General features: G+C 39.1%; 1 protein-coding gene across 2 annotated transcripts in view; it reads left to right on the plus strand.

Moving 5' to 3' along the window:
• slc9b2.S (solute carrier family 9 member B2 S homeolog) overlaps nucleotides 1-23,621 on the plus strand; it is a 44,287-nt gene extending 20,666 nt beyond the window's left edge. For both annotated transcript variants that reach the window (XM_041579670.1, XM_018243389.2), the window contains 11 exons: nucleotides 2,479-2,605; nucleotides 3,029-3,209; nucleotides 4,147-4,317; nucleotides 5,298-5,440; nucleotides 6,772-6,899; nucleotides 9,510-9,685; nucleotides 10,886-10,992; nucleotides 15,167-15,316; nucleotides 16,074-16,182; nucleotides 21,608-21,744; nucleotides 23,145-23,621. In XM_041579670.1, coding sequence (XP_041435604.1) covers nucleotides 2,489-2,605; nucleotides 3,029-3,209; nucleotides 4,147-4,317; nucleotides 5,298-5,440; nucleotides 6,772-6,899; nucleotides 9,510-9,685; nucleotides 10,886-10,992; nucleotides 15,167-15,316; nucleotides 16,074-16,182; nucleotides 21,608-21,744; nucleotides 23,145-23,348 — 1,623 coding nt within the window. In that variant the 5' untranslated portion in view covers nucleotides 2,479-2,488 and the 3' untranslated portion in view covers nucleotides 23,349-23,621. The remainder of the gene's footprint in view (nucleotides 1-2,478; nucleotides 2,606-3,028; nucleotides 3,210-4,146; nucleotides 4,318-5,297; nucleotides 5,441-6,771; nucleotides 6,900-9,509; nucleotides 9,686-10,885; nucleotides 10,993-15,166; nucleotides 15,317-16,073; nucleotides 16,183-21,607; nucleotides 21,745-23,144) is intronic.
• The last annotated feature ends 1,580 nt before the right edge of the window (nucleotides 23,622-25,201 follow it).

The following is a 25,201-nucleotide window of genomic DNA, read 5'->3' on the forward strand; positions in this document are numbered from 1 at the left end:
CATCAAAAGAGGCTGCCACAAGCCTGGACCAACAAAGTAGTAGAGCCGAAGTCAGATTGTAAAAGGTTAAAAGCTTACATAGCCTATGATTCAGTGTCCTTGGTAGACACGAAACGCGTCAGGCCTTGGTTCTTAATTATGGAGAATAAAATGTAAGCTTTTAACCTTTTACAATCTGATTTTGGCTCTACTACTTTGTGGGTCCAGGCTTGTGCCAACCTCTTTGGATGTCTCCTGGTGTGGGCTACCTTTCCTAGCAGATTTATTATCATTAGAAGTAGAAGTAGTAGTATCATGTATTTGTAAAGATCCAAAATATTTTGCATTGGTGGCCCCATAGAATATTTAAAAAAAACAAAACATTGGTGGCCAGGGGTTCAATAAAATTGAAAAAAAAAACACATTGGTGTTCAGTGGAACTGACCTTAGGTTCTTCTTCAGCTTCTTCTGTTTCCTTCGGCTTCGGGTCTTTCCACGGCTTTGGGGATTCAGCTTTAGCTCCTTTCATAGCTTCAGATCTTTTTGCGGCTTTAGGACTTCAGCTCAGGGTCTTTGGCGTGGCTTCCGGTCTTTAGTGTGGCTTCGACAGTTCGTGGGGCATGATCTGCGCCGCTGTTAAAGGGGAACGAAACCTCCTTGGCGCTAACCCCCCACCCCCCTCCCGTGTATTCCCCCCCCTCCCTCCTCCCCCCTGGCCTACCCCTCCCGCTGGGCAAATGCCCCTAACTTGTTACTTACCCTTCTGCGCAGGTCCAGTCCAGGGAGTTCACAGACGACATCTTCTTCCACGCGATCTTCTTCCTGCTTTGACCGGTGCATGCGCAGTAGGATCGTTTCGCCGGTACGATCTACTGCGCATGCGCGTGACTTTTGGCGCATGCGCAGTAGATCCGTACCGGCGAAATGCTCCTACTGCGCATGCGCCAAAACGCCCGGTCAAAGGAGGAAGAAGATCGCGTGGAAGAAGATGTCGCCTGTGAACTCCCTGGACTGGACCTGCGCAGAAGGGTAAGTAACAAGTTAGGGGCATTTGCCCAGCGGGAGGGGTAGGCCAGGGGGGAGGAGGGAGGGGGGCAATACACGGGAGGGGGGGAGGGGGGTTGGCGCCGACGAGGTTTCCTTCCCCTTTAAAGGGGGCCCGGTTAATTTGAAAAGTGCAATACTGCTGGGTCCTCTTTAGTCCTGAGCCTGGTACAGCTGTCTCCCCTGTGCGGCCCTGTACATACATATAGACAGATAAAGTACAAGAGTTGAAGAGATCCCTGACCAAAAGAGCTAACAATCTAAAATAAGAATTTACAGTTTTAAAAGTGTGAGCTCTAACACATCTTCTATGCAAAGGGAGCACTCCTAAAGGTTATATTACATTCAATTTTCATTTTTAAATCAGACTCCTGACTCCTGCAAGAAGAGGAACAAGATGTTGAAAGGGGGAGAGTGAATAGCCTGATTATTTATTAAAATTTGTAATTGATTATATTTCAAATATTTCTGATTTCAGTATTACAAAGCTTATATTACATTTTTTTGATAGTTCCCCTTTAATGGTGTGCTTTTAGATTATGGTAGGCTAGACCAGGTGTCACATCTGTTACAGAACTTTATGTCCCAACAAATTTGTGCTGGGGGTAATAGAAGCAGTAGTTCTGTAGCATAACTTGAGTTACTTGTTCAAGTCTTAAACTAAAAACATGTTAAAAAAAGAAGCATGTCTGTCAGTAGAGTAACTTGGGCTTGTCGGGCTCCCCCGCAAAAAAACAAATTTGCAACTGATCCTCAGCATGCAGGTCAGATTCAAAAGCAAACAGTTATGAACCATGTGGCCCTCCCTCAAATCACTGATTGGTTACTGCCTGGTAACCAATCAGTGGAAACCAAGAGTGCTGAAAAGCAGGAAGTAGTTTTCTGGCTATTATGTTAGACATTCAGCCACTCCAGCCTTTATACATTACATTTGTGGCTAACTAACCATATTAGAAACATTTTTTATTTTGCACAGCCTCAGGGCCGGAACTAGGGGTAGGCAGAGTAGGCACGTGCCTAGGGCGCAAAGCTGAGGGGGCGCCAGGCACGTACCTGCTCTGTCGCCTACCCCGTGTCCGGTCCCGTCTGCTGCTGGTGGCGTGCGCATAAATGCTCTTCTGCGCATGCGCGCCAGCGTGAAATTTTGCGCATGCGCAGTCAAGCGCGCACAGAGCCGGCGCCGTGGCCCGCCAGGTTGCCTAGGGCGCCTGGCCGGGTTGGCCCGGCTCTGCACAGCCTATCTATTTACACAGTTTTTATTTTTATACTGAACAATTCCTTTAAAGGTACGAGAGGGGCTGGGAAGGGGGGACTACAATGGGATCACCAGTTCTGTTGTATAGGTAGTTACACCATTGATGTTTATCCTGTCTATTGTAAGTCATGTATGAGTGCTTTGGCAAGTCATTTGTCTCTAAAAGGGTTTGTGGTCATGAATAATGTGTTGCTCTGCAGATCGACGAGGATGGAAGAATCTGTATTTAGTATGGACAAAGCTGGACAAGGCAAAGATAATCCCATGGAGAATGCTGATTATATCAATATGGTAACTGAGAATGGGTTCAAAACAGAGCAAAATAAGGTAACTATGGAACTGCCCCTAGTTACATAGCTACAGAGGAATATATGAACGTTATAGTTTAGTATATAGTTTAAAGGGGTTCTAAACCCAACTAAAACTAAATCCCACTGCACCCCCTAGTTTTCTATAGAAGTTGCAGAAAAACACAATTATAGATGCAAGAAAAGAGAATTCTGCTGACCAAAAATGTTTTGCCCTTAAAAGGGTTGTTCACCCTTGAGTTAACTTTTTGATGTAGAGAGTGATATTCTGAGACAATATGCAGTTGGTTTTCATTTTGTATTCTTGCAATAGTAAAAAAAACCTTGTTATTCAGCAATAATCAAGAATATACTCGGCTATAAAATTCGATAGATGGGATTTTTATCACAATATGAAGTATGTCGTTAACATTGAGTAACATGTTTTATGTTTACTTTCTAGGAAATCCCTTTAGTGGCCTTGGAAGTACCAGATGGACTTGCCCCCATAGATGATTGTGCACTGCTGAACAGTGATGAACAACTGCCTAAAGTATCCCAAACTCAGTCCAACACCTGCATGAAGATCAGACGAGTATTTGCCTGTCCTCCACAAGGATGTTTCTCGTTGGCAATTACAAATGGTACTTCTACAATTAGAATTTATGTGAAAAATGAAATACTTCTTTGTGATTAATGAATGGAATAGCAGCTGTGACCTGGCTTTATATTAGAAACTGATAAAAAGAGTGGCCTTTTGAGATCCATAACATGGACTGGCTGCTAACTGGTAGTTAGTGTATGAACTTGTGTTTTTCAATATCTGATTACTTGAATATTGGTCTTAGTACAATTGCCACTTTGTTATTATAGTACACTTTTTTTTGGTGACATTATCAGTTCAGTTAATATATTTCTATAAAGAATAATGTCCCACTTCTGTAATATATAAAGATATTGGAGAATATTGAGGACTTCTGTGACCATATACACAAACCATTGAACTCCAAGATGACTTCTGTGGGTATTATAATAAAAGGCTTAACTTTTTTTATATGTCTAGTAAGCCCTAGCAGCCAATCAACCTGGTTTCAGAAAACCATACAGGTATAGGACCTGTTATCCGGATTGCTCAGCATCTGGAGTTTTCCGGATAATGGATATTTCTGTAATTTGGATCTTAATACCTAAAGTCTATTAACATTAAATAATTCCAGTAGGCTGGTGTTGCTTCCAATAAGGATTAATTACATCTTAGTTTGGATCGAGTACAAGCCAGTGTTTTATTATTACCAAGATAAAGGAAATCATTTTTAAAAATGTGAATTAATTGATTATAATGGAGTCTATGGGAGACAGCCTTTCTGTAATTCTGAGCTTTCTGGATAACAGGTCCCATACCTGTACATGACACTATATATTTTTAGGTGTGATACAGGACATCTGTTTTGCACTAAGGAAATAAAATATACACAAGTATAATATAATTAACTTCCTCAGTGCAAGCACAAAAAGGTCTATAAAAACATTGTTTTCCAAAACTAAACATTATGATGGCACTTTTTTTTGTCTTTTTAACAGCTATCATGGTGATACTAGTTTGGGCAGTTGTCTGGTCTGTAACTGGCCCCGAATGTCTGCCTGGAGGAAACCTTTTTGGAATTTTAGCTATTCTCTTCAGTGCTGTCCTTGGGGGCAAACTCATTAGTCTCATCAAGATACCAAGCCTTCCTCCTCTGCCTGCTCTCCTTGGTAAAAAAAAAAAAAAAAAGTCTCACTTTGTTTTAAGGTTCTTAAAGGTGGTAGTTAAGGTGGTAGTTAAGTGTCAAAACATCTGGAGAAATTTGGTTTCTTAAAGGACTAATAAATCAACCAATTTTCATGAGTACATTGGGATGGCGTCTGAATATTTATACATTTTAATGGTGTTTGAATATAATTCCATATTTTTCAATCTTTGAAATTCAAGGAATATATAGAACATAGCAAGCTGCTCCAGATATTTGTAATTAAAGGAAAACTATACCCCCCAAACAATGTAGGCCTCTATTAAAAGATACTGAGTAAAACAGCTCATGTGTAAAACCCTGCTTCATGTAAATGAACTATTATCATAATAATATACTTTTTTAGTAGTATGTGCCATTGGGTAATCATAAATACAAAAATTGCCATTTTAAAAAATAAGGGCCGCCCCCTGAGATCGTAAGATTCACTGTGCACATATACAAACCACATGTAAGGTCACATGAGCCAATTAACAGACAGAGTTCTGCCTTTTGCTTCCTCACTTCTTCCTGTTACAGTTAGTGTTGTAGTATTTCTGGTCAGGTGATCTCTGAGGCAACACAGATAGAGTCACGAAATGGTGGTTCAAGGCAAGAGATGTAAAAGGGCAATATTTATGTAAATATATATTCCAGTTTGGTACGATTCTTTAATATGTCATTCAATTTGATATAAACTATCTGTTGCTTAAGTATTCATTTTGAGGGTATAGTTTTCCTATAAATTATTGCAGATGATTGTTTGCAAGCACACCATTATGATGAATGTAACTGCCATTTAAAAAAAAGAAAATGATTGCATATTGGATTCTTCTCAGACTCACTGATTTCTCAGTATTTCTTAAACTTTAGTGGCATCAGGAATGCATCAAGGGTCTGTTTATGGATATCTCTTTCCAATAATTACAACTGACGTAAAATAGGTGTTAACTCTTTCCTATTTAGGGATGCTGCTAGCTGGTTTTCTTATACGAAATATCCCTGTCATCACTGACCAAGTCCAAATTCATCATAAGTGGTCTGCAGCTTTGAGAAATATGGCGTTAGCCATTATCTTGGTACGAGCTGGCCTTGGACTGGACTCAAAGGTATTACATAGTTAAACTTTTGTTAATGATTTCCAAACTTGATAAGGGATATGTACTTTTAATTTTGATTTCAAATAAAGATTTAGAGCAGGGAAAATAAGTATTGAACAAGTCAATGTTTTTCTCAGTAAATATATTTCTAATTGGGCTATTGACATGAAATGTACACCAGATGTCGGTAACAACCTAAGTAATCCACACATACAAAGAACTCAAAACAAATAAGTCAATAAATTAAGTTATGTGTAGTAAAGTGGAATGACGCAGGGAATACGTTTTGAACAAGCTTACTGACATTTATTTAATAATTCGTAGAAAAGCCTTTGTTGGTAATGCAAGCTTCAAGGTGCATCCTGTATGGAGAAACTAGTCGCATGCATTGCTCAGGTGCGATTTTGGCCCATTCTTCCACGCAAATTGTCTTCAAATGGTCATGGTTCCGGGTGCCTCTTCTATGAACTGTGATCTTCAATTCTTTCCATAGATTTTCAATTGTATTCGAGTTGGGTGATTGACTAGGTCATTCTATCAGCTATATTTTCTTTGAAACCAATTGAGAGTTTCTTTGGGATCTTGTCTTTTTGAAATGTCCACCCTCCTTTCATCTTTAGAATCCTGATAGATGGCACATCCAAAGAGTTCAATTTTGGTCTCATCTAACCAGACTGTATTCTTCCAGAATTTAATTGGCTTGTCTAAATGTTGTGCAGCAAACTTTAAACGTGCTTCAACATACTTTTTCTTCAGCAGTGGAGTCTTGTGTGGAGGTCTTTCTGAAGCTCTTCATAAATGATCCTTGGCTCTTGGACAACTCTTCTGATTATTCTTTTGACTCCTTGTCAGAAATTATGGCCCCAGTGGTGCTCAATGGAACATCCAGAAGCTCAGAAATACAACTGTAACCAATGCCATTAGTATGTTTTGCAACAATAAGGCTGCAAAGGTCTTAAGAGAGCTCTTTGCTTTTACCCATCATGAGATCATCATGTGTGATACCTTGGTATTGAGAAACCTTTTTATAGGCCATCAATTAGGACTAAACCAGCTGATTATTAGTATTTGTAACCAATAGGGGGCAGGATTTTAGGAGGTTTCTTGAGTTTCCGTGCCTTATTACACATAACTTAATTTAACTTGTTTTGAATTCTTTGTATGTGTTGATTACTTGGGTTGTTACTGACATCTGTTGTAAATTTCATGTCAGTAGCCCTATTAGAAATATAATTACTGAGAAAAATGTTGAAGTGTTCTGTACTTATTTTCACTGCTGTATCTTTAATGTAAAGCTTTCATTTTAATTGTACTAACATTTTGTCCCTTCTGTATTGCAGGCATTAAGAAAACTGAAAGCCGTCTGTTTGCGTCTTTCCTTTGGTCCCTGTGCTGTAGAAACTTGCACAGCAGCTGTTGTCTCCCATTTTATAATGGGTCTCCCCCTGATTTGGGGATTTATGCTTGGGTAACACATTTCATCAAACTTCATTCACTGTACCCTACAAGGTTCCGTGCTTACATAAATAATAAGCTTTTTCAAAAGCATAAACTTCTAATCTTTCAGTTTGGGATCCTATATATATAGTAGTACGAAGAATCGGCACTCACGATACTGAGGTCATCTATGCTTGGGTGCAGTCCTCGATAAGTAGAATCAGTGGAGATGTTAGAGATCGCACTCGCAGGTCTTAAGAGTAGTAAATAGATTTTTTTTTGTGGACAATCGCTGTCCACAAATAAAAATCTATTTATTACTCTTAAGACCTGCGAGTGCGATCTCTAACATCTCCAATATATTTGTATATCCTTACAAATGAAGGATCACCCACAGTAAATTGGGAGCCCAGATCATCCTGTAGTAATTTCAATATTTCCATTGTGTTTATTTATTAAAGGTGTTGTTCACCTTCAAACACTTTTTTCAGTTCAGTTGGTTTCAGATTGTTCACCAGAATTACTCTCTATTTGTGAAATTTTTATAGGTAAAGTTTAATTTTTTTTACCTTCTAAAGCAGCTCTGGGGAGAGGGGTTGCCGACTCTTTAAAGGGGATGTAAAGTAAAATTACTTTAACAGGTTTATTTTTAGGCAGTGGACCTATCTTCAATTTGTTTTTATTAAAAAAATCTGTATAGTTTTTATAAAAACCATGATCTTCTGTGCTCCAGCTCCCTTTCTCTCCACTGCATGAATTCCTCATGCTGGTGGCTACTTTACTTCAAAATGATAAGCGATACTTAGGGATAATTTATCTGTTCGTTCCTGACTAAAGCTAACTGCCATGACAATTCCACACGCTGCTTCCCTGGCACTTCAAAACTCTGATGGGGAGATTGTTGTGAAGTAAAGCAGCCGTCAGCTGGCCTGCGGAGCCAAGTAATTTATGCTGGCTGATGTCTGTGCGATTGGAGAGAAGGGTGAACTGGAGCGCAGAAAATAGCGATTTTTATGAAAAGGGTACAGAATTTTTTTTTATTGAAGATAGGTTTATTTTATAGTTCTGGATCACTAAGCTGCCAGACTGAAAAAGACTGGAACTTTAGACTTAGACTTTAAAATAGACTTTGTGAACAATCTTAAAACAACTGAACTGAAAAAAGTGTTTGGAAGGTGAACAACCCATTTACGTATTTGCTTTCCACTGTAAATGTATGAGTATAGCTAAAGAATCAATGCATTGTTGTAATAGTGCTTCTTAAAGAAACTTTTGATGTTCTATTGAACCAGGTTGCATACCTGTACTTTCCATCAAACAGCTCTAATCTGAGCACCTCTCCAGTATTAGTTTTATTAAACTTTATGAAAAGTAGTAACAGACAGCAATCATTACTACTTGGTAGCATTGATGGACACCTAATAAACTGGACCTTTAAGGAAGACTATAACGCTGTAAATGTATATTGCATAAAACAGCTCATGTAAAACCAAGGGCACACATAAGGTCACATGAGCCAATTAATGGACAAAGTTCTGTCCGTTACTCCCACTCTTCTTCCTTTTACAGTTAGAGATGCAGTATTTCTGTTCAAGTGATCTCTGAGGCAGCACACAAACCATCACAAAATGGTGGCTGAAGAGAAAATATGTAACTGGCGATATTTACATATTATATATATCCTATTATGTGGAATATTAAAGAATCTTACCAAACTGGAATAAACTATCTATTGATTACGTTTATATTCTGGGGGTTATCGTTTTCCTTTAAGTGCATGACTGATGCTACTACTACACTTAATACATGACTGTTGCTACTATTACACTTAGGGGCCCATTTACTAAGGGTCAAAGTGAATTTTCCAATTCAAAGACTTCGAATTTCGAAGTAATTTTTGTGTACTTCGACCATCGAATAGGCCAAAATTCGATTTGAATTAAAAATACTTCACAAATTCGACCATTCGAAAATTGAAGTACTGTCTCTTTAAAACTTCGACACTTCACCATCTTAAACCTCCTGAATTGCTCTTTAGCCTATGGGGAACCTCCTATAACCTATATGAGCCGTTGGCTAAGTTTTGAGAAGTCAAAGGTTTTTTTTTGTAAAATCATACGATCGTTTAGAAGGATTTCATAGTACGATCGTACGATTTAAATTTAGCGGAAAAACCTTCGACTATAGTACTACACCTATTCGATGGTTGAATTTTGAAGTTTTTTCACTTCGAAAATCGACCCTTGATAAATCTGCCCCTTAGTAAAAAATTAAAATGATATTAACTTTGGAAAACAGTACCAAAGTATGGCAAGATAACAGTTAAGGATGACAGGAGCATCAAACCTTATAAAGGTAAATAAATTTACCATAGTGTTAATATAAAAATGCATATTACTACTTTTTAGTCCCAACTTGGTAGCTATGCTTTATTTGTGTATATTGTTAATCATCCTTTATATATTAGTAATATACTGTGCAGCACTTTAATTACTGATGTTAGTTGACAGAGTGGTGTATAAAGCAGGTGGAAAAACATCATATGTGTCATTGGCCCTAGATTTCTTTATCGGAAAATTTTGCATTTTTAGTGATGTGTTTGATGAATTTTAACTATTCTAAATTTTCCTTTGATATTTAGTTTTGTCTTGGGAGCGGTATCCCCTGCTGTTGTTGTCCCTTCTATGTTAATATTACAAAAACAAGGATTTGGGGTAGATAAAGGTGTCCCAACCCTGCTCATGGCAGCCGGAAGCTTTGATGATGTCCTAGCAATCACTGGCTTCAATACTTGTTTGGGCATGGCTTTCTCCTCAGGTAAGTTCCTCACAATGGCTACTATTAGCACAAGCCCACTGCTTCCTAGCAGAATAAAATGGTCAATTGCATTATTTTCTGTGTTGGGCCTCTTTCATTAATTATTTTAAAGTTATAACCAAAAAGGTAAATGGCTAGAAAGGCTGTATTTTTATATTGAACTTACTATACCAACATGTTTTCAAATGTCCATAATATGGAGCTTTCTGGATAACTGGTTTCTGGATAAAGTATCCCATACATATATTGCATTTTCTTTCTACTTTGAGTATTTCAGTTTTTTTTGCATACAAACCCACAGATAGGATTGAGATCAAGTAAACTTTTGTAGAGGAATATATAAAACTGCCTATTGGTGCAATATTTTTCACAGTTGATGCGTTTCTTAACTTTGTCCTTGAGTTTCATTAAAGATTGATACATTGTTGCTAACATTTAAAAGATACTACTGAGAAATGTATCAACTCATGTAGCCACTAAATTTATCCAATTGTAACAGTTCAGAATGTTCCTGAATCACTGAGCTGCCAGACCGAAACACCAGACAAGAACTTTAAACTTAAATTTTGGAAAAAACAATAAAAAAATGGAAAACAATTGAAAAAAGCATTTATTTCTGATGAGTAATTTGAAAGCAACTGAACTGAAAAAAAAAAGTGTTTGGAAGGTGAACGACCCCTTTAATTTGGATCTCGATACCTTAAATTTGCTAAAAATCCTGTAAACATTAAACAATCCCAATAGGATTGTTTTGCCACCAATATGAATTCTTGCATCTTAGTTACCATAAAGTTCATAGTATTGTTTCATGATTTATGGAGAAATCTGTTTTATAAATCCTAATTATTTGCTTAAAATTTACTTTATGGGCTTTCCCATAAGATGGAGCTTTCTGGATAACTGGTTTCTGGATAAAGTATCCCATACATATATTGCATTTTCTTTCTACTTTGAGCATTTCAATTTTTTGCATATAAAACCACAGATAGGATTGAGATCAAGTAAACTTTTGTAGAGGAATATATAAAACTGCCTATTGGTACAACAGTTGGTAGAGGGTCCATTGCACAGTGAGGAAAAAAAAGGTGCTACTTATCTCTGCACAACACAGTGTTAAAGCCTTCTGTACTTGTAATATAATTTGTGTTAATGCATTACAAAGCTATTTAACTGATCTTTGTTCTCACTTTCTATGCTTAGGCTCCACCATTAACACCATTGTGAGGGGTGTATTGGAAGTGGTGGTTGGCATAGCAGCTGGGCTTCTTTTTGGATTTTTTCTTCATTATTTCCCAAGCAAGGACCAGGTAAGAAGCAATTACTATAGATAGATTCTACATGGCTGCACAAGAGGCAACCATAGTAGCAGTCTGTGAAACTTTTTACTTGGGTTTTTATTTTTGGGGTGTGTGTTTTATTTAATTAGTTCCTTTCTGCCTCATCCTCACTGTAATAGAAAATGTGTACAGTATTGATAACTGGGTTTTTTTTTTCTAAATGATTTTGCTAGCGTAACAACAAGATAGCAGTTAATTTAAAAAAAAAAACGAAAAAACTCCAGACTAGTAATTTGTCGGTCGGAAATATTCCAACCCAAACCTATCTCTTCTCTACCCAAGGTCTGACCTGGCCTTAGGTTGAAAAGGGAATTTTCTGCATGAACCTGACCTGAGCCCATCCCCGCCTCTTAGGGTCCGGCCACACTGGCAGATTCGGAGAGATTAGTCGCCAGGCAACAAGTCTCCTCTTCTTTGCCTTCCGCCAGCCAAAATGTAAATTGCCTGGGGGCAGGCACACGGAGCGATTCATTTTCTGAAGTCAGCCGAAGTTTCCTCGTGAGACAATTTCAGGCGGCTTCAGAAAACAAATTGTTCAGTGTGCTTGCCCCCAGGCGATTTACATTTTAGCCGGCGGAAGGCAGATCGGGGAGATAACTCACCGCGAAGAAGAGGAGATTTGTCGCCTGGCGACTAATCTCCCAGAATCTGCTCGTGTGGCCAAAACCTTAGTTGACATGAAAGATTATTTCACAAGGACAACAGTTTTACCACTAACAAGGAAGGAGTCCAGGCCCAGCACACAAAGTCATGTGAGCTGTGGCTGTGAAGTTTAACCTGCACTTTGTGCAGGACAGTTTTTGGCCAGAACCCTCAGGTTTCAGACCAGGCCGCACATCTTGACTACAGACTAATAGCAATGTTACTACTGGTTGCAACACCTAATTTATAAAAAATTAAAAAGTAAATGCAAGATGACATACATTCTAGGTTTTCCATATTTATTATTATTCAGGGTCTCAAGGTTTAATATGATTTACTGGAGACTGCACGTTGCTAGGCAAAGCATTGCTGCACCTGCTGAGGAAAGGAGAGAACCTTGCAGCAGGCAACACTTTACAAGGTGGAGCAAAAAGCCAAAATTCCTTTTTATTTTTAACTGAAATGTTTTCTCTTCTAGTGCAGTGAGTGCTATTTTGGTCTCTGCACCAGGGATGTGAGCACGGAAAAGTAAACACAAGGGTTGGCTGCCACAGACAATATAGCATTAGAAATGTCCCTGAGGCAATGCATGATTACATTTGTACCACATTTTTACAAATCCTCTCCTAGCATTAAACAGTGCCTAGGGTGGCAGTAGTAGAGCAGGGTGGTCATGGGAGGTAGGTATTTCTGAAGCAGCGGAATGTACTAATGTAGTGGTGCTTGAAACTTTGTGAACCCTTTAAAGTTTTCTGTATTTTTATATTAATGCAGGGCTGCCATCTGAAATCACAGGGCCCCTGTACAACACATTTTTCTGGGTCCCCCAGGCTCCAAACCAGACCCCTCCTACCCCATAGTAAAAAAGCCACACAGACATGAACATTTTTGGCAAAAGGATTATAAAGCCTGCCACCACTTCATGGTAGACTCTTTAAGCAGGTACCTACTGTAACCTAAATTGCACTTCATTTTATAATTTGCCTGCATTTCTAATGTGCAAATAGGAGTAAGTTGGTTTAATTAATCGTCAAATACACTAGTGGTCTTAGTCCCCTACACAAATAATAAATAAAAAAACATTGGTGGCCAGTCCCCATAACAGTTTAAAAAACAATAATTGGTGGCCAGCCCACCCCCCACAAGTTCAACCTTTTAGTTGAAGCCTCTCCAATTTGCCTCAGTTAAAAAAAAAAAAAGTTAATTGGTGGCCAAGACTCCTCCTACAAGTTAAAAAAAAAAACATTGGTGGCCAGCCCCCCCCCCTGCCCGCAAGTTAAAAAAAAAAAAAAAAACAATGGTGGCCTGGGTTCCCCCAGTGCTGTCAGGAAAATACAGACTTCGAAGGGCGTGTGAGAGCTTAGGTGCCTCTTTAAGTACTGCCAATTGAAAAGGTCCTAAGGAAGTCAAAGTCCTGGTACAGCTGCACAGGGTTTGGATGGGTCAAGTTTGAACTTCTCCTCCAGCCTATCCAATTCCCATGCAGCTTTACCAGCACTTAGACTTCAGTGACTTCAGTAAAGAAAAGCTGCTAGCATGAAGATGATGCCGGCGTGTGAGCGCCTGTCCTCCTTTCCTTCAGCTCTCTGACAGCAGGGTGGCATTGCTGAACAAGTTAATGTGGAACGGCCAGGCCTCCCTAACCCACAAAAACCCACAGGGCCCGGGACAACTGTCCCCCCCCTGTATGAATGTGACCTAAAACTTCATCTGATTTTCAAATAAGTCCTAAAAGTACATAAAGAAAACCTAGGTAAATAAATGAAACAAAAATGATTATATTTGGTTGTGTATTTATTGAAAAAAAATATCCAATAACATTTCTAGATGTGGCAAAAGTAAGTGAAGCCTTGGGAAAATCGGTCTGGTGTTTTCAGTCAATAACATGGCAATCAGGTGTAAGTGAGAGACCCTGTTTTATTTAAAGAACGGGGATCCAGCAAAGCCTGATCACACATAATACACATTTGTGGATAAGTATCATGGCTCGAGCAAAGGAGGTGTCTGAGGACCTCCTAAAAAGCGTTTTTGATGCCCGTAAAGCTGGAAAAGATTACAAGACTATCTCTAAAGAGTTTGGACTCCACCAATCAATAGTCAGACAGATTGTGTACATATAAAGGAAATTCAAGTCCCGTTGTTAACCTACCCAGTAGTGGTCGAACATCAAAGATAACTCCCAACTGCAAGACGTCTAATAGTCAGAGAGGTTACAAAGCAACCCAGTGTTCACCATCAGGAGAACACTGATCAGCAATGGTGTGTATGGCAGGGTAGCAAGGAGAAAGCTACTGCTCTCCCTGAGAAATATTGCGGACTGTCTACAGTTTGCTAAAGATCATGTGGACAAACCAGAAGGATACTGGAAGAATGTTTTATGGACTGGTGAAGCCAAAATATAACTTTTTGGCATAAATGAGGAGCATTACGCTTGGAGGGGAACAAAATACCGCATTCCAACATAAGAACCTTATCCCATATGTGAAACATGGCGGTGGGTGTGTTCTGGTTTGGGACTGTTTTGCTGCATCTGGGTTCCATCATTGATGGAACAGTAAATTTTGAACTATACCACAGAATACCAAAGGAAAATATCAAGACATCTCTCTGTGAACTGAATCTCGAGACAATGGGTCATACAGCAAGAAAACAATCCTAAACACACAAGTTGTTCTACCAAATAATTGTTAAGGAAGATTATCGTGAATGTTCTGGAATGATCAAAGTCCTGACCTTAATCCAATTGAAATGTTGTGGAAAGAACTAAAGTGAGCGGTTCATGTGAGGAAACCCACATCCAAGAGCTGAAGCTGTTCTGTATTGAGGAATGGGCTAAAATTCTTCCAAATCGATGTGCAGGACTGACCAACAGTTACTGCAAAGTTCAGTTGCAGTTATAGCTGCACAAGGGGGTCACACCAAATACTGAGCGAAAGTAAGTGAATCTACTTTTAGGACTTGTTTGAACATCAGAAGATGTTTTAGGTCACATAATTTTATATAAATATAGAATATTGTAAAGGGTGCACAAACATTCAAGCACCACTTTATATCCACGGCAGTGACTATTCACTTTATAAACAATATTTTACACAGTAATATGAACTGCAGAGAGCTAACTTTATTATTGCATTACTTTTTTTGCAGCAGGAGTATATAGTATCAGTGTGGAATTCTAAATATTCATGTGATAAGAGGACATGTCATATTTACATTTCCATTGTCAAGATAATTTATTGGAAAATGATTTCCTACTACAGAAGAGTTTCATGACCATATAAAAACACGAGGCCGACAGAAATGACATCAGAACTCACCGTTTATAACTGATGACATCAGAACTCTCCGTTTATAAGGATATAATTTACAAGATCTTCATGGCTTTTGTGTATTATAATATAATAATAGATAATACAATGGGGGCCTATGGAGACCTGTTGGGAGAATTGCATCAGTGCGGATGAATCTGTTATTTTGTTGTTTTGATTTTTTTTTCTCCTAGGAAAATCTAAAAAGCAAGAGATCTTATCTTGTTTTGGCGCTGTCAGTATTTGCTGTCTTTGGCAGCTTGTATTTTGGCTTCCCAGGGTCAGGAGGACTGTGCACACTTGTTATGGCTTTTCTTGCTGGAATTGGGTGGTCGACTGATAAGGTAAATGGAAACAGAAATGTTGTAATATGAAAATGGTTGTTGAGGACAAGGGACATTGCATGTATCCAGCCTAACTAGACAATACACTGGCTACTCATAGAATCTGCAATAAATCCTTTGTATGTCTTTGACTTGTGTGGAATTCTAGAAATTAAGGTGTTGTAAATAAAATTACAAAAATAAAAACCCTGCACATCTTTAGTGCAATAAATCATTAGGTGGCTGCCACAGCCACCTGTACCCCTAAGATCCCAAGTAGCCACTGAGTCTGCTCATTATTGGTTCACCCTGAGTTACTTGCATGGCTTATTGATGGGTAGTTATTACATTTTAAAACCCCATTCTTTAAGTATGTGACAGAGAGCAGGTCCGGACTGAGATTTAAAATAGGCCCTGGCAATTTAGGTACACAGAGGCCCAATCAGCCCACATAGAGGCCCAAACAGCCCCCACCAGCTCACTAAATACTGACGTTCTATGGGACCTTATAGCAGCTCCTCTGGCTTTTGCCAGAACCCACAGATTGCCAGTCTGGGCCTGGTAGAGAGGTATATCTATACATGCAACAGATGCTATACCCGCACATTGTAATGACTACATACAAACAAACCCTGCAGTGTAGGGCCTGCAGTGGCTGGAGGAAGGTACAGTAGATAATGGTATTATGAATCATGTATTTTCTTGTATCAAGCTCAGAACAGCAATTCTAAGCTACTCAAAAAATATATGGAAATCTCACGGTTTGCTTTATTTGCAGACTGTGGTTGAAGACGTTATATCTGTCTTTTGGGATATCTTCCAGCCATTGCTTTTTGGTTTGATTGGAGCAGAAATATCTGTTGCATCACTGAAACCTGCGACTGTTGGTAAGTCAAAGTCAGGAGGCATATTGCACTGAAGTAATGTTCTTTGAAGTTCCATAACCTAAGAAACCATGCATGCCAATCCACATTGGAGATCGCATTATTACATAACTGTAAGAAACCTGAGTTTAAGGCTGTCACCTTTAAAGGAACAGTAACCACATAAAATGAAAGTGCACTCTTAAAACTTTTAGAACCACTACTATAGTTTTTTATAAATAAGCTGCTGTGTAGCCACAGCAGATAAATTATGAAGAATACAATGGGCAATAATACAATACATTACATTTTAAACTCTCCATTGGTCAGCAGTTTTTGTCCTTTACAGTTTTAGATTGTTTCAGCATTCCTATAATGTCTCTTTCGGATTCTGATGTTCAGGGACCCAGAAAACAAAAAAAAATCAATTTTTAAGCTGCAATTTTATTATGTTCATTGAGGGTTATGTAAATGTCATGGTAAGGCACTATATTGTCTTAGCTACGTGGGGGGATGTTCACATAATGTTATATGAAAATATTACATAGTGCAAGCTTATTTCTTTTACTATTCCATCCTTAAAGGAAAACTAAAGCCTAACAAAAGTAGGATAAAAATGTTGTACGTGATGTTTTGGGCTTCTGTATCAGCCCAAGGAAACGACAGCCCTTTAGCAGTAAAGATCTGTCTCTCCAAAGATGCCCCAGTATCTCCCCATCTTCTTTTCTGCTGATTCACTGCACATGCTCTGTGCTGCTGTCACTCACTGAGCTTAGGTTCCGACTCACAATATACAGTACACATAGAATATAAATGTCACAATATATGGATGATTAGTACGCAATATGGATAATTACTACATGTCAGCATAGAAACCAGCAACTAGCATCAGAATGTAATAATCAGCCCTGTAGCATCAGTTTATATTACAGACCAACCATTTTCTGCTGGATAATTTGCCACAACCCCTAAGCTTAGCTTCTCAACAGCTGCTCAGAGCCCACTGAGCATGTGAGTGTCGCAGACGTTTTCCAAGATGGTGACCCCCCTGTGAAGTTTGAAATTGTGTATCATTGCTGCTATTCAGAGGCTAAAACTTTAGTCTTGTGCAATAAGTTAAATATGTAAAATATACAATTTTAACCATATTGATTTTTAGGGTTTAGTTCTCCTTTAACCATGCCCATTTATGGTCTTTGCACAGTGGCAACTTCCTGTTTTAAGCCCTCTAGAACATATAGCATATATATGATAAAAAGCAGAAGCTCCATGTTTAATGTATTCATTAATTCAGATTAAGAACAGGATTGTAAATGCTGGACACGGATGGTTAATAAAACTTAAAAAGGGAACACTTCTAAATGAACACAATGTTCAGCTCTACAGAAATAAATCAGTTCAGCTCTGTCATCCCTTGCCATGTTCTTCTATTGCTTGGCTGCATTAAAAAGTGCCTTATGGCATAAAACACATAAAACACAGGAATTTTGTGGACATTTGTATGGTAAACTTTTTTTCACTTTTTATACTTAAACCAGTACTTTGAAGGTTTTTGCAAATCCCATTCCAATTTATATTTTCTATAGTTACATTACATAAATTGCACCCAGCCAATTCCCTTTTGTCCCCACCTTTCCATACTTGACTGCTTCCTCCATTATTTCTGTACAAATGCTTTTATTCTTCTTAAAGGGATTCTGTCATGATTTTTATGGTGTAGTATTTATTTCTAAATTACACTGTTTACACTGCAAATAATTCACTCTACCATATAACATTTCATTCCTAACCCAACAAGTGTATTTTATGTTTAGTTGTAATATTGGTGTGTAGGCAGCCATCTCAGGTAATCTTGCCTGGTCGTGTGCTTTCAGAAAGAGCCAACACTTCAGGATGGAACTGCTTTCTCACTGGCTATTGTTTCTCCTACTCTGAAGGTGTCTCAGTGGGACATGGATTTTTACTATTGAGTACTGTAACAGGGAGCTGGTATATGGTTACCTTCCCATTGTTCTGCTGAAGGGCTGCTGAGGGGGGGGGAGAAGGGAGGGGGTGATTTCTGTCCAATTTGCAGTGCAGCAGTAAAGAGTGACTGAAGTTTATCAGAGCACAAGTCGCATGACTGGGGGCAACTGGGAAACTGATACAGTATATGTCTAGCCCCATGTCCGATTCCAAAATTAAATATAAAAAACACTGTTTGCTCTTTTGAAAAACAGATTTCAGTGTAGAAGTCTGCTCGAGCAGCATTATTACTGATGCCATTTGAAAAAAAAAAAAAACATGTTTTCCCATGACAGTATCCCTTTAAAGTGGACCTGTCACCCACACATAAAAAGCTGTATAATGAAGTCCTTTGCAAATTAAACATGAATCCCACTTTCTTTTTTTCATTGAAACATCTGTACCTGTTATAAAGGTGTATTAATATCTAAGCCAGGAGTGCCCACACTTTACTAATGCAGGGTCTACTTTTAGTGATTATGATCTGCATCCATAAAAACATTGTTAGCATTCTGTTTCATGGAAAATATTACTTAGATACTGATTCATGGGAAAACAGGAGAGTAACTTTGACTTGAGATCTACTGATCACCAGCTAAAGGTCTAATGGTAGATCCCAATCTACCTTTGGGCACCCCTGATCTAAGCTGTCAATCATAAATTGCCTGCCCTTCCTCTATGCCTGAGGCATTGAGCAGGGCAGTCAATTACTTTCACTTTCCATTCTGCACTCCTTTGATGTCACTGCCCTCCTCACTTTTTATTGCCCCCTTTACAATTAATAAATCAACTGAATAAATATTAAAATTTGTTCGGCCAAATTAAGCACAAAAATGAATCCAAATCAAATAGAAGCACTCGTATCGATAACAAAATTCATTGATATTATTAAATCAGTGTATAGTCCATCCCAATTCGTCAAGCAGACAGATGATCTTAAACTCCAATCAGTCTTAAAAAATGACTGTTTTGGTATTTTCCTTAATTAAACAGTTTTGTGCAAGTAGTGCTCAAAATAGTTTATATTCCCAGGTGCCTTAGTGATAATGGAGTCACTTGTGAGACTGGGTCCTTTAGTAAACAGTCTAGGTTAGGTATCGACTCGGGGGATCCCCCACTTCTGGAATGTGCTCTCACCAAAGTCAATATGGATTGTGTAGTAGCAGATCTCCAGCGAACACATCCCTGGTCTCTCTCACCGTCTGCTCCTCATTTCTTTCGGCCAGGGCCGGCGTTAGGCCTATTGGACCAATTGGGCCCAATAGGGCCCCGCACCTCTGGGGGCCCCGCACCACAGGGCAGCACAGATAATATTTCCCTCAGCACATGATGCTGCCTGGTCTGCCCCCAACTTTGAGAGCCCACCCCCAACTCTGATAAGCCAGCCTATCCCCCAACTCTCATAGGCCCAGCTTTCCTCCAACCTTGATAGGCCCTGCCTGCCCCCAATCCAACCAAGCCTGCTCCCAAGCTGAATCGGCCCAGCCTGCCCAAAACTTATTGGCCCAGTCCACTCTCCTATTTCCTCCCTCTCTCTCTTACCCTGTGTGCCCCTATTATGTACCCCTATTTCATACCTTGTCTGCCCCTTTCCTTTCTATTTTGTGCCTGTATGCCCTTATGTATGCCCAGTCTTATGGAAGGTTTGAATTACTTCAAACGTTCACTTGCTAGAATAAAATGAGTGCTCTATAATGACCACTGGGACATGTTTGGCTTTTGGGCTTGATCAAGCAGATATTAACAGGAAGTCACATTCCTAACTTTCCTGTATACCCCCCATGCTTACAGGCGAGGTTCACCTTTTGGACAATAGTGCTAATTCAACACTGCTTCATTTGCATATCTTTGATCCAATTGGCTGAATTTTGCCAGCCAACGGATTTGAAGATAAGCAAATGAAGCAGGAGAGAGAAGTCATGCGCAGTGCAGATTCGCTCCTGAACTTCCTTATTTGGCAGCCTGTATCTCACAGAGTGGTGCCGATCCCATAACAGAGGAGAGAGTTGAGATTGTTTTAAAGAATTAAATCTCTCAGAATTAAAACTCTCATTTTTGTATTTAGGCAGTGCTATGTGTATGACATGAGACAAGTAAATACCTTCTGATTTGCAAAGGCTTCACGTTGCTTGTAATTGCTCATTGGCTCCTCTTAGCCCATCTCACCCTATATATATTTTTCAATGCTCACCAGTTCTAGTTTATAAAAGGCATACAGTTTTCCCTATGTATTGCAATTTACATGTACATTAGATCAAATAAATAACGTGTTGACTGACAATTGCATAATATTTTTAAAATATTTCTTAGAATCCATAGTATTTACATTTAGTAACCAGATCACATCTTGAAACAGCGACCACAAGGGAACATACTTTTAAATTAGAAAATTTTTTGTACTTTTCCTCTTCACTTTTCATTTGACTTGGAGCTATCATATCTTTCAGCGTAGGAGCTTTCTTAAAAATAATATTTGGTTTCTTATCTAAAACTTTATCTTCCAGAAGAATGTGCCAGTGTTTCTTAATGATATTAAACATTTTCCAACATGCCCCACTATATATTTAGTTACAACACAAGGGCCTCTATTACACCTAGTAGTTCTTTTCTTAGGAACTAATAGAGCTTTCTTGTTTAGGATTCTCTCCTTCTCTTATGGGCAGATTCCCTAAAGGGCGAAGTGACTAACGATAGCAAAAAATTTTCTATGTCCCAAAAATCGCTGGCGTCTTTTCCTTTTTTCAGGGTGATAGCCTGCGAAGACAGTAAAAATGTTTTTGGGTACCCGGCTTCCCCCCTACATTTCCTAACATAAGGCACATAAACTATACACTGTGCTCATGTGTAGGGCAATATAACAACTTTATTTTATTAAGGTTCCCTGGCCTTGTGTAATGTAATGTATTTGCTGCAACATATACGTCCATTCAACTTTCACCTCCCGCTGTATGCAAATCAGCCAACGCTAGCGCAACTTCGCTTTGCTTGGCAAAGTAACACTAGCACAAGTTCGGGGCGCTCGACGCAACTTCGCATTTGAGCGAATTAGTGTTGTCATGGCGAATTTACGCCTGGCGAAGTGTTGCAAAGTGGGCGAAACGGTCGCTGCTTAGGGAATTTGCCCCATTATCGGTTTCCAGTTTTTCCTGCACACAAGGAGGAGCTCAGTTTTTTTCTGAATAGGACACGTATTGTTCCCAATTTTTATCACGTCCCAAAAGACCCTGTAAATCCCCCTTGTCATCCCATTACCTTCCATAAGACTGATGAGTTTGCAGTGATCAGGTGGGCTATTATAGTGATGGCAAACTGGTGTGGTATGGGAGCGGGGTCTCTTCAGGGGCACTGTCTTTCATATAAGCTTTTGTAACGCTCCAATTGTATCTTCATATTGTGTTGTTCACACTGTATTACTTACTAACTGTCCTCTCTAAATAATTTTCAGGGTTGTGTATCGCCACTCTGCTCATTGCCTTGATAATCCGAATATGCATCTCATTCTTAATGGTTTGCTTTGGTGGTTTTAACCTGAAGGAGAAGATCTTTATTTCTTTGGCATGGATGCCCAAAGCCACAGTACAGGTAATGTTTAGCTAAAATTACAACACGAAAGATACAATGCATAAACGATGTCCACTAGGAGATACTAACATAGTTGTTAGACACTATTTTTTCAAATACAAAAAAGGCCTATTTGAATGAATGCAGCCTTCTCTCCCGTCCTATTAAACTATTACGTTTTTGTAGAATACTGTAGGGCTGGGTGGTTCTGCAAATAAAACATGGTGTCCTATTGTCTTCTAAAAGGAGCATTTTAATACAGCGTGTAATGTGGGGGGAGTGCCAGGCAATGCATCTAGCAAAAACATCCTGGGAGAACACTGGCATGTATGCATGTTGGTACAAAAACAAATTTGTGTGGTACAGTTAAAAACAAAAGTTTGGCCACCCCTTTCCAAAGTATACATTTAGCTAATTAGTAAAATTAGCTAATTAGTAAAAATGCTAGAAGCATTCTGCAAGCTTTTTATAACATTCATTTGTTTTGTTGGCATCAGTGAGCTTCAGTTTTTCGTTCTTACTTGGTTTTCAATTGACCCCCAAAGTTTGGGGTGTCGGAAATCTTTTTAAACTCCGCAATGGACTCCTAATAGCAATTGAAGCCTAATGAGGGTATTTACTACTTTTCACAAACTTAACTAAAGAACTATTTCACTTTATGCTGTAGTTGTAGTTATAAAAGTTTCCATCATTTCTATGGTGGGCCGTTATGGGCAATTCAAGGTTCGGCCAGGGTCTAAATGTAAGGGGTGGATGCTTAAAGGAACCGTTCAGTGTAAAAATAAAAACTGGTTAAATAGGCTGTGCAAAATAAAAAATGTTTCTAATATAGTTAGTTAGCCAAAAATGTAATCTATGAAGGCTGGAGTGACTGGGTGTCCAACATAATAGCCAGAACACTACTTCCTGCCTTTAAGAGGGGCCACATGGGACATAACGGATCAGTGAGTCTGCAATTGATCCTCAGCATTCAGCTCAGATTCAAAAGCAACAGTTATGACCCATGTGCCCCCACCCTCAAGTCTCTGATTGGTTACTGCCTGGTAATCATTAACTGGAAACCAGCTGAAAAGCAGGAAGTAGTGTTCTGGCTATTATGTTTGACATCCAGTCACTCCAGCCTTTATACATTACATTTTTGTCTAACTAACTATATTAGAAACATTTTTATTCTGCAGTCTATTTACCCAGTTTTTATTTTTATCCTGAATAATTCCTTTAACTCCTTTAGGAGCATGGCTTTGTCCATTTAACAGCACTTATTTCACTTTGCATACTAGCAGAGAGACAAAAAAGGAGATACAAATGTCATATATTCAATCTTCGAACAAAAGTTGTTTCTCTAGTAATATGACAGTGCAAGTGTAGTTAACTTACTAAAGTCGCCTAATTGTTTATTTATTTGTGGTGTTCTTCTGCAGGCTGCTATAGGTTCTGTTGCCCTGGATACAGCAAGAACACAAGGAAATACACAGTTTGAAGACTATGGGATGGATGTGCTAACTGTTGCTTTCCTGGGAATTCTGATCACAGCACCAATAGGAGCTCTTGTTATAGGCCTAACTGGGCCAAAACTGCTCGAGAAATCAAAAAATGGGACTGTTACAGAAGAAGGTTCTCTATAAAAACATCTCCACTCATGCTGGCCATGGCACACCGACTATTTTTTTTACCTGCTATGGAGATTTTTTTAACTACAAGTCTAATCAGAAGCAAAAATATTTTCTGCACAAAAGTTGCAACAATTCTAATGTCTAGGGTATTTAATAACAAAGCTTTGCAGGAAGAAAACAGAACCAAAGAATTGTGGGTGACAATACAGAAGTGGAAAGTATGTCACTTCTGCATTATTTTATTCAATCACAGTGATGTCACACTTGTGCAGGAGGGTGGGCTTTCATAAGCAATGCAACGTTTGTCCAGGGTTGTAAAAGACATGGGGGCAAATTCACTAAAGTGTGAAGCGCCTAACGCTAGCGCAAATTCGCCAGCGTGACGTCATTTTGTTACTTCACCGATTTACTAACGGGTGCTGGCGTAAATTCGCTAGCAAAGTGGACCTACTCTAGCGCTACTTCGCACACTTACGCCAGACGAAGTTTCGCTATGCCAAAGGGACGTAACTACACTAATTCACTAACTTGCACATTTTACTGAACGTTACCTCTTGCGCCAGACTTGCCTTCACCACCTCAGACCAGGCGAAGTGCAATAGAGTAGATAGTGATTGCTTCAAAAAAAAGCTTACATTTTTTCTAAGTCCCAAAAAACCGCTGGCGTCTTTTCCTTTTTTAAGGGTGATAGGCTGAAAAAGATCATAAGTTTTTTTGGGGGTACCCTCCTTCCCCCTTCATTTCCTAACATATGGCACCTAAACTATACAGTGGGCTCATGTATAGGGCAATATAACAACTTAATTTTATTTTATGAAGCTTTCCCAGGCTTGTGTAGTGTAATGTATTTGCTGCTACATATACGTCCATTGAACTTTAACTTGGCGCCGTATGCAAATTAGGCATCGCTAGCGTAACTTCGCTTTCCTTGACGAATTAATGCTACAGTTTGCCTCCCTGAGCGTAACTTCGGATTTTAGTGAATTAGCGGCACCCTGGCGAAGTGTGGTGAAGCCTGCGCTATCGCAACTCCGCAGGTTAGTGAATTTGCCCCATGGATTCTTGTCCTGTAGGTTGTGGTTCTGTAATGCACTGAATGCCACAGGTTGCCTATTCTAGGACATAGTTTTTTTTTCTTTCATCTAGCAAATACCTTGTTACTTGTTTCTAAAGTATTTGTTCAAAATATTTAAGTGACAGGCAGGGGCATTGAAATAAAACAGAATGCACCTCGTCATATTTCTAAATTTAACCCCATTACATTAACCCCCAGACACCTTCGGAACCACATCGTTGATCATTTAGAAAATTTGACTGTGCTATTGTATGACAACAAAATATACAGAGATACTTAGTCACGCCTATGTCACTTCCAGTTCTCTTCTTGGATAGCTGTGACCTAAATTTCTGGGTTTATGCTTGGCTCACAGATCATGGGGATCTCTGCAAAAAACTGGATGCAATGCAACCAAAGGGAGACTTTACATATCCTTTTTTATTTTATAGAGGACGCAATGGTGCACACCCGTTAACCTTGGTGAAACCCGGGTGCCATTAAGAAAAAGGTATAGCTATGTAGAAAATGGCACTCACAGAATTTGTTTAGAAAACGACAAAATGGTTCTTTATTTGGCTCCACGTTTCGAGCCTGCACAGGGCTCTTCGTCAGGAGAATATATAGAGCGATCCGGAAACCAGATATCCAGAAAGTTCCGAATTACGGAATGGTTGTCTCCCATAGACTCCATTTATTTAACTGAGTTTCTAGTAGAATTTAGGTATAAAGATCCAAATTACAGAAAGATCCGTTATCTGGAGTCCTGAGCATTCTGGATAACAGAATAATGGCAGTGGCCAATAAGCTC

This window comes from Xenopus laevis, chromosome 1S (assembly GCF_017654675.1).
Source record: "Xenopus laevis strain J_2021 chromosome 1S, Xenopus_laevis_v10.1, whole genome shotgun sequence".
In the NCBI taxonomy this organism is placed as follows: Eukaryota; Metazoa; Chordata; class Amphibia; order Anura; family Pipidae; genus Xenopus; species Xenopus laevis.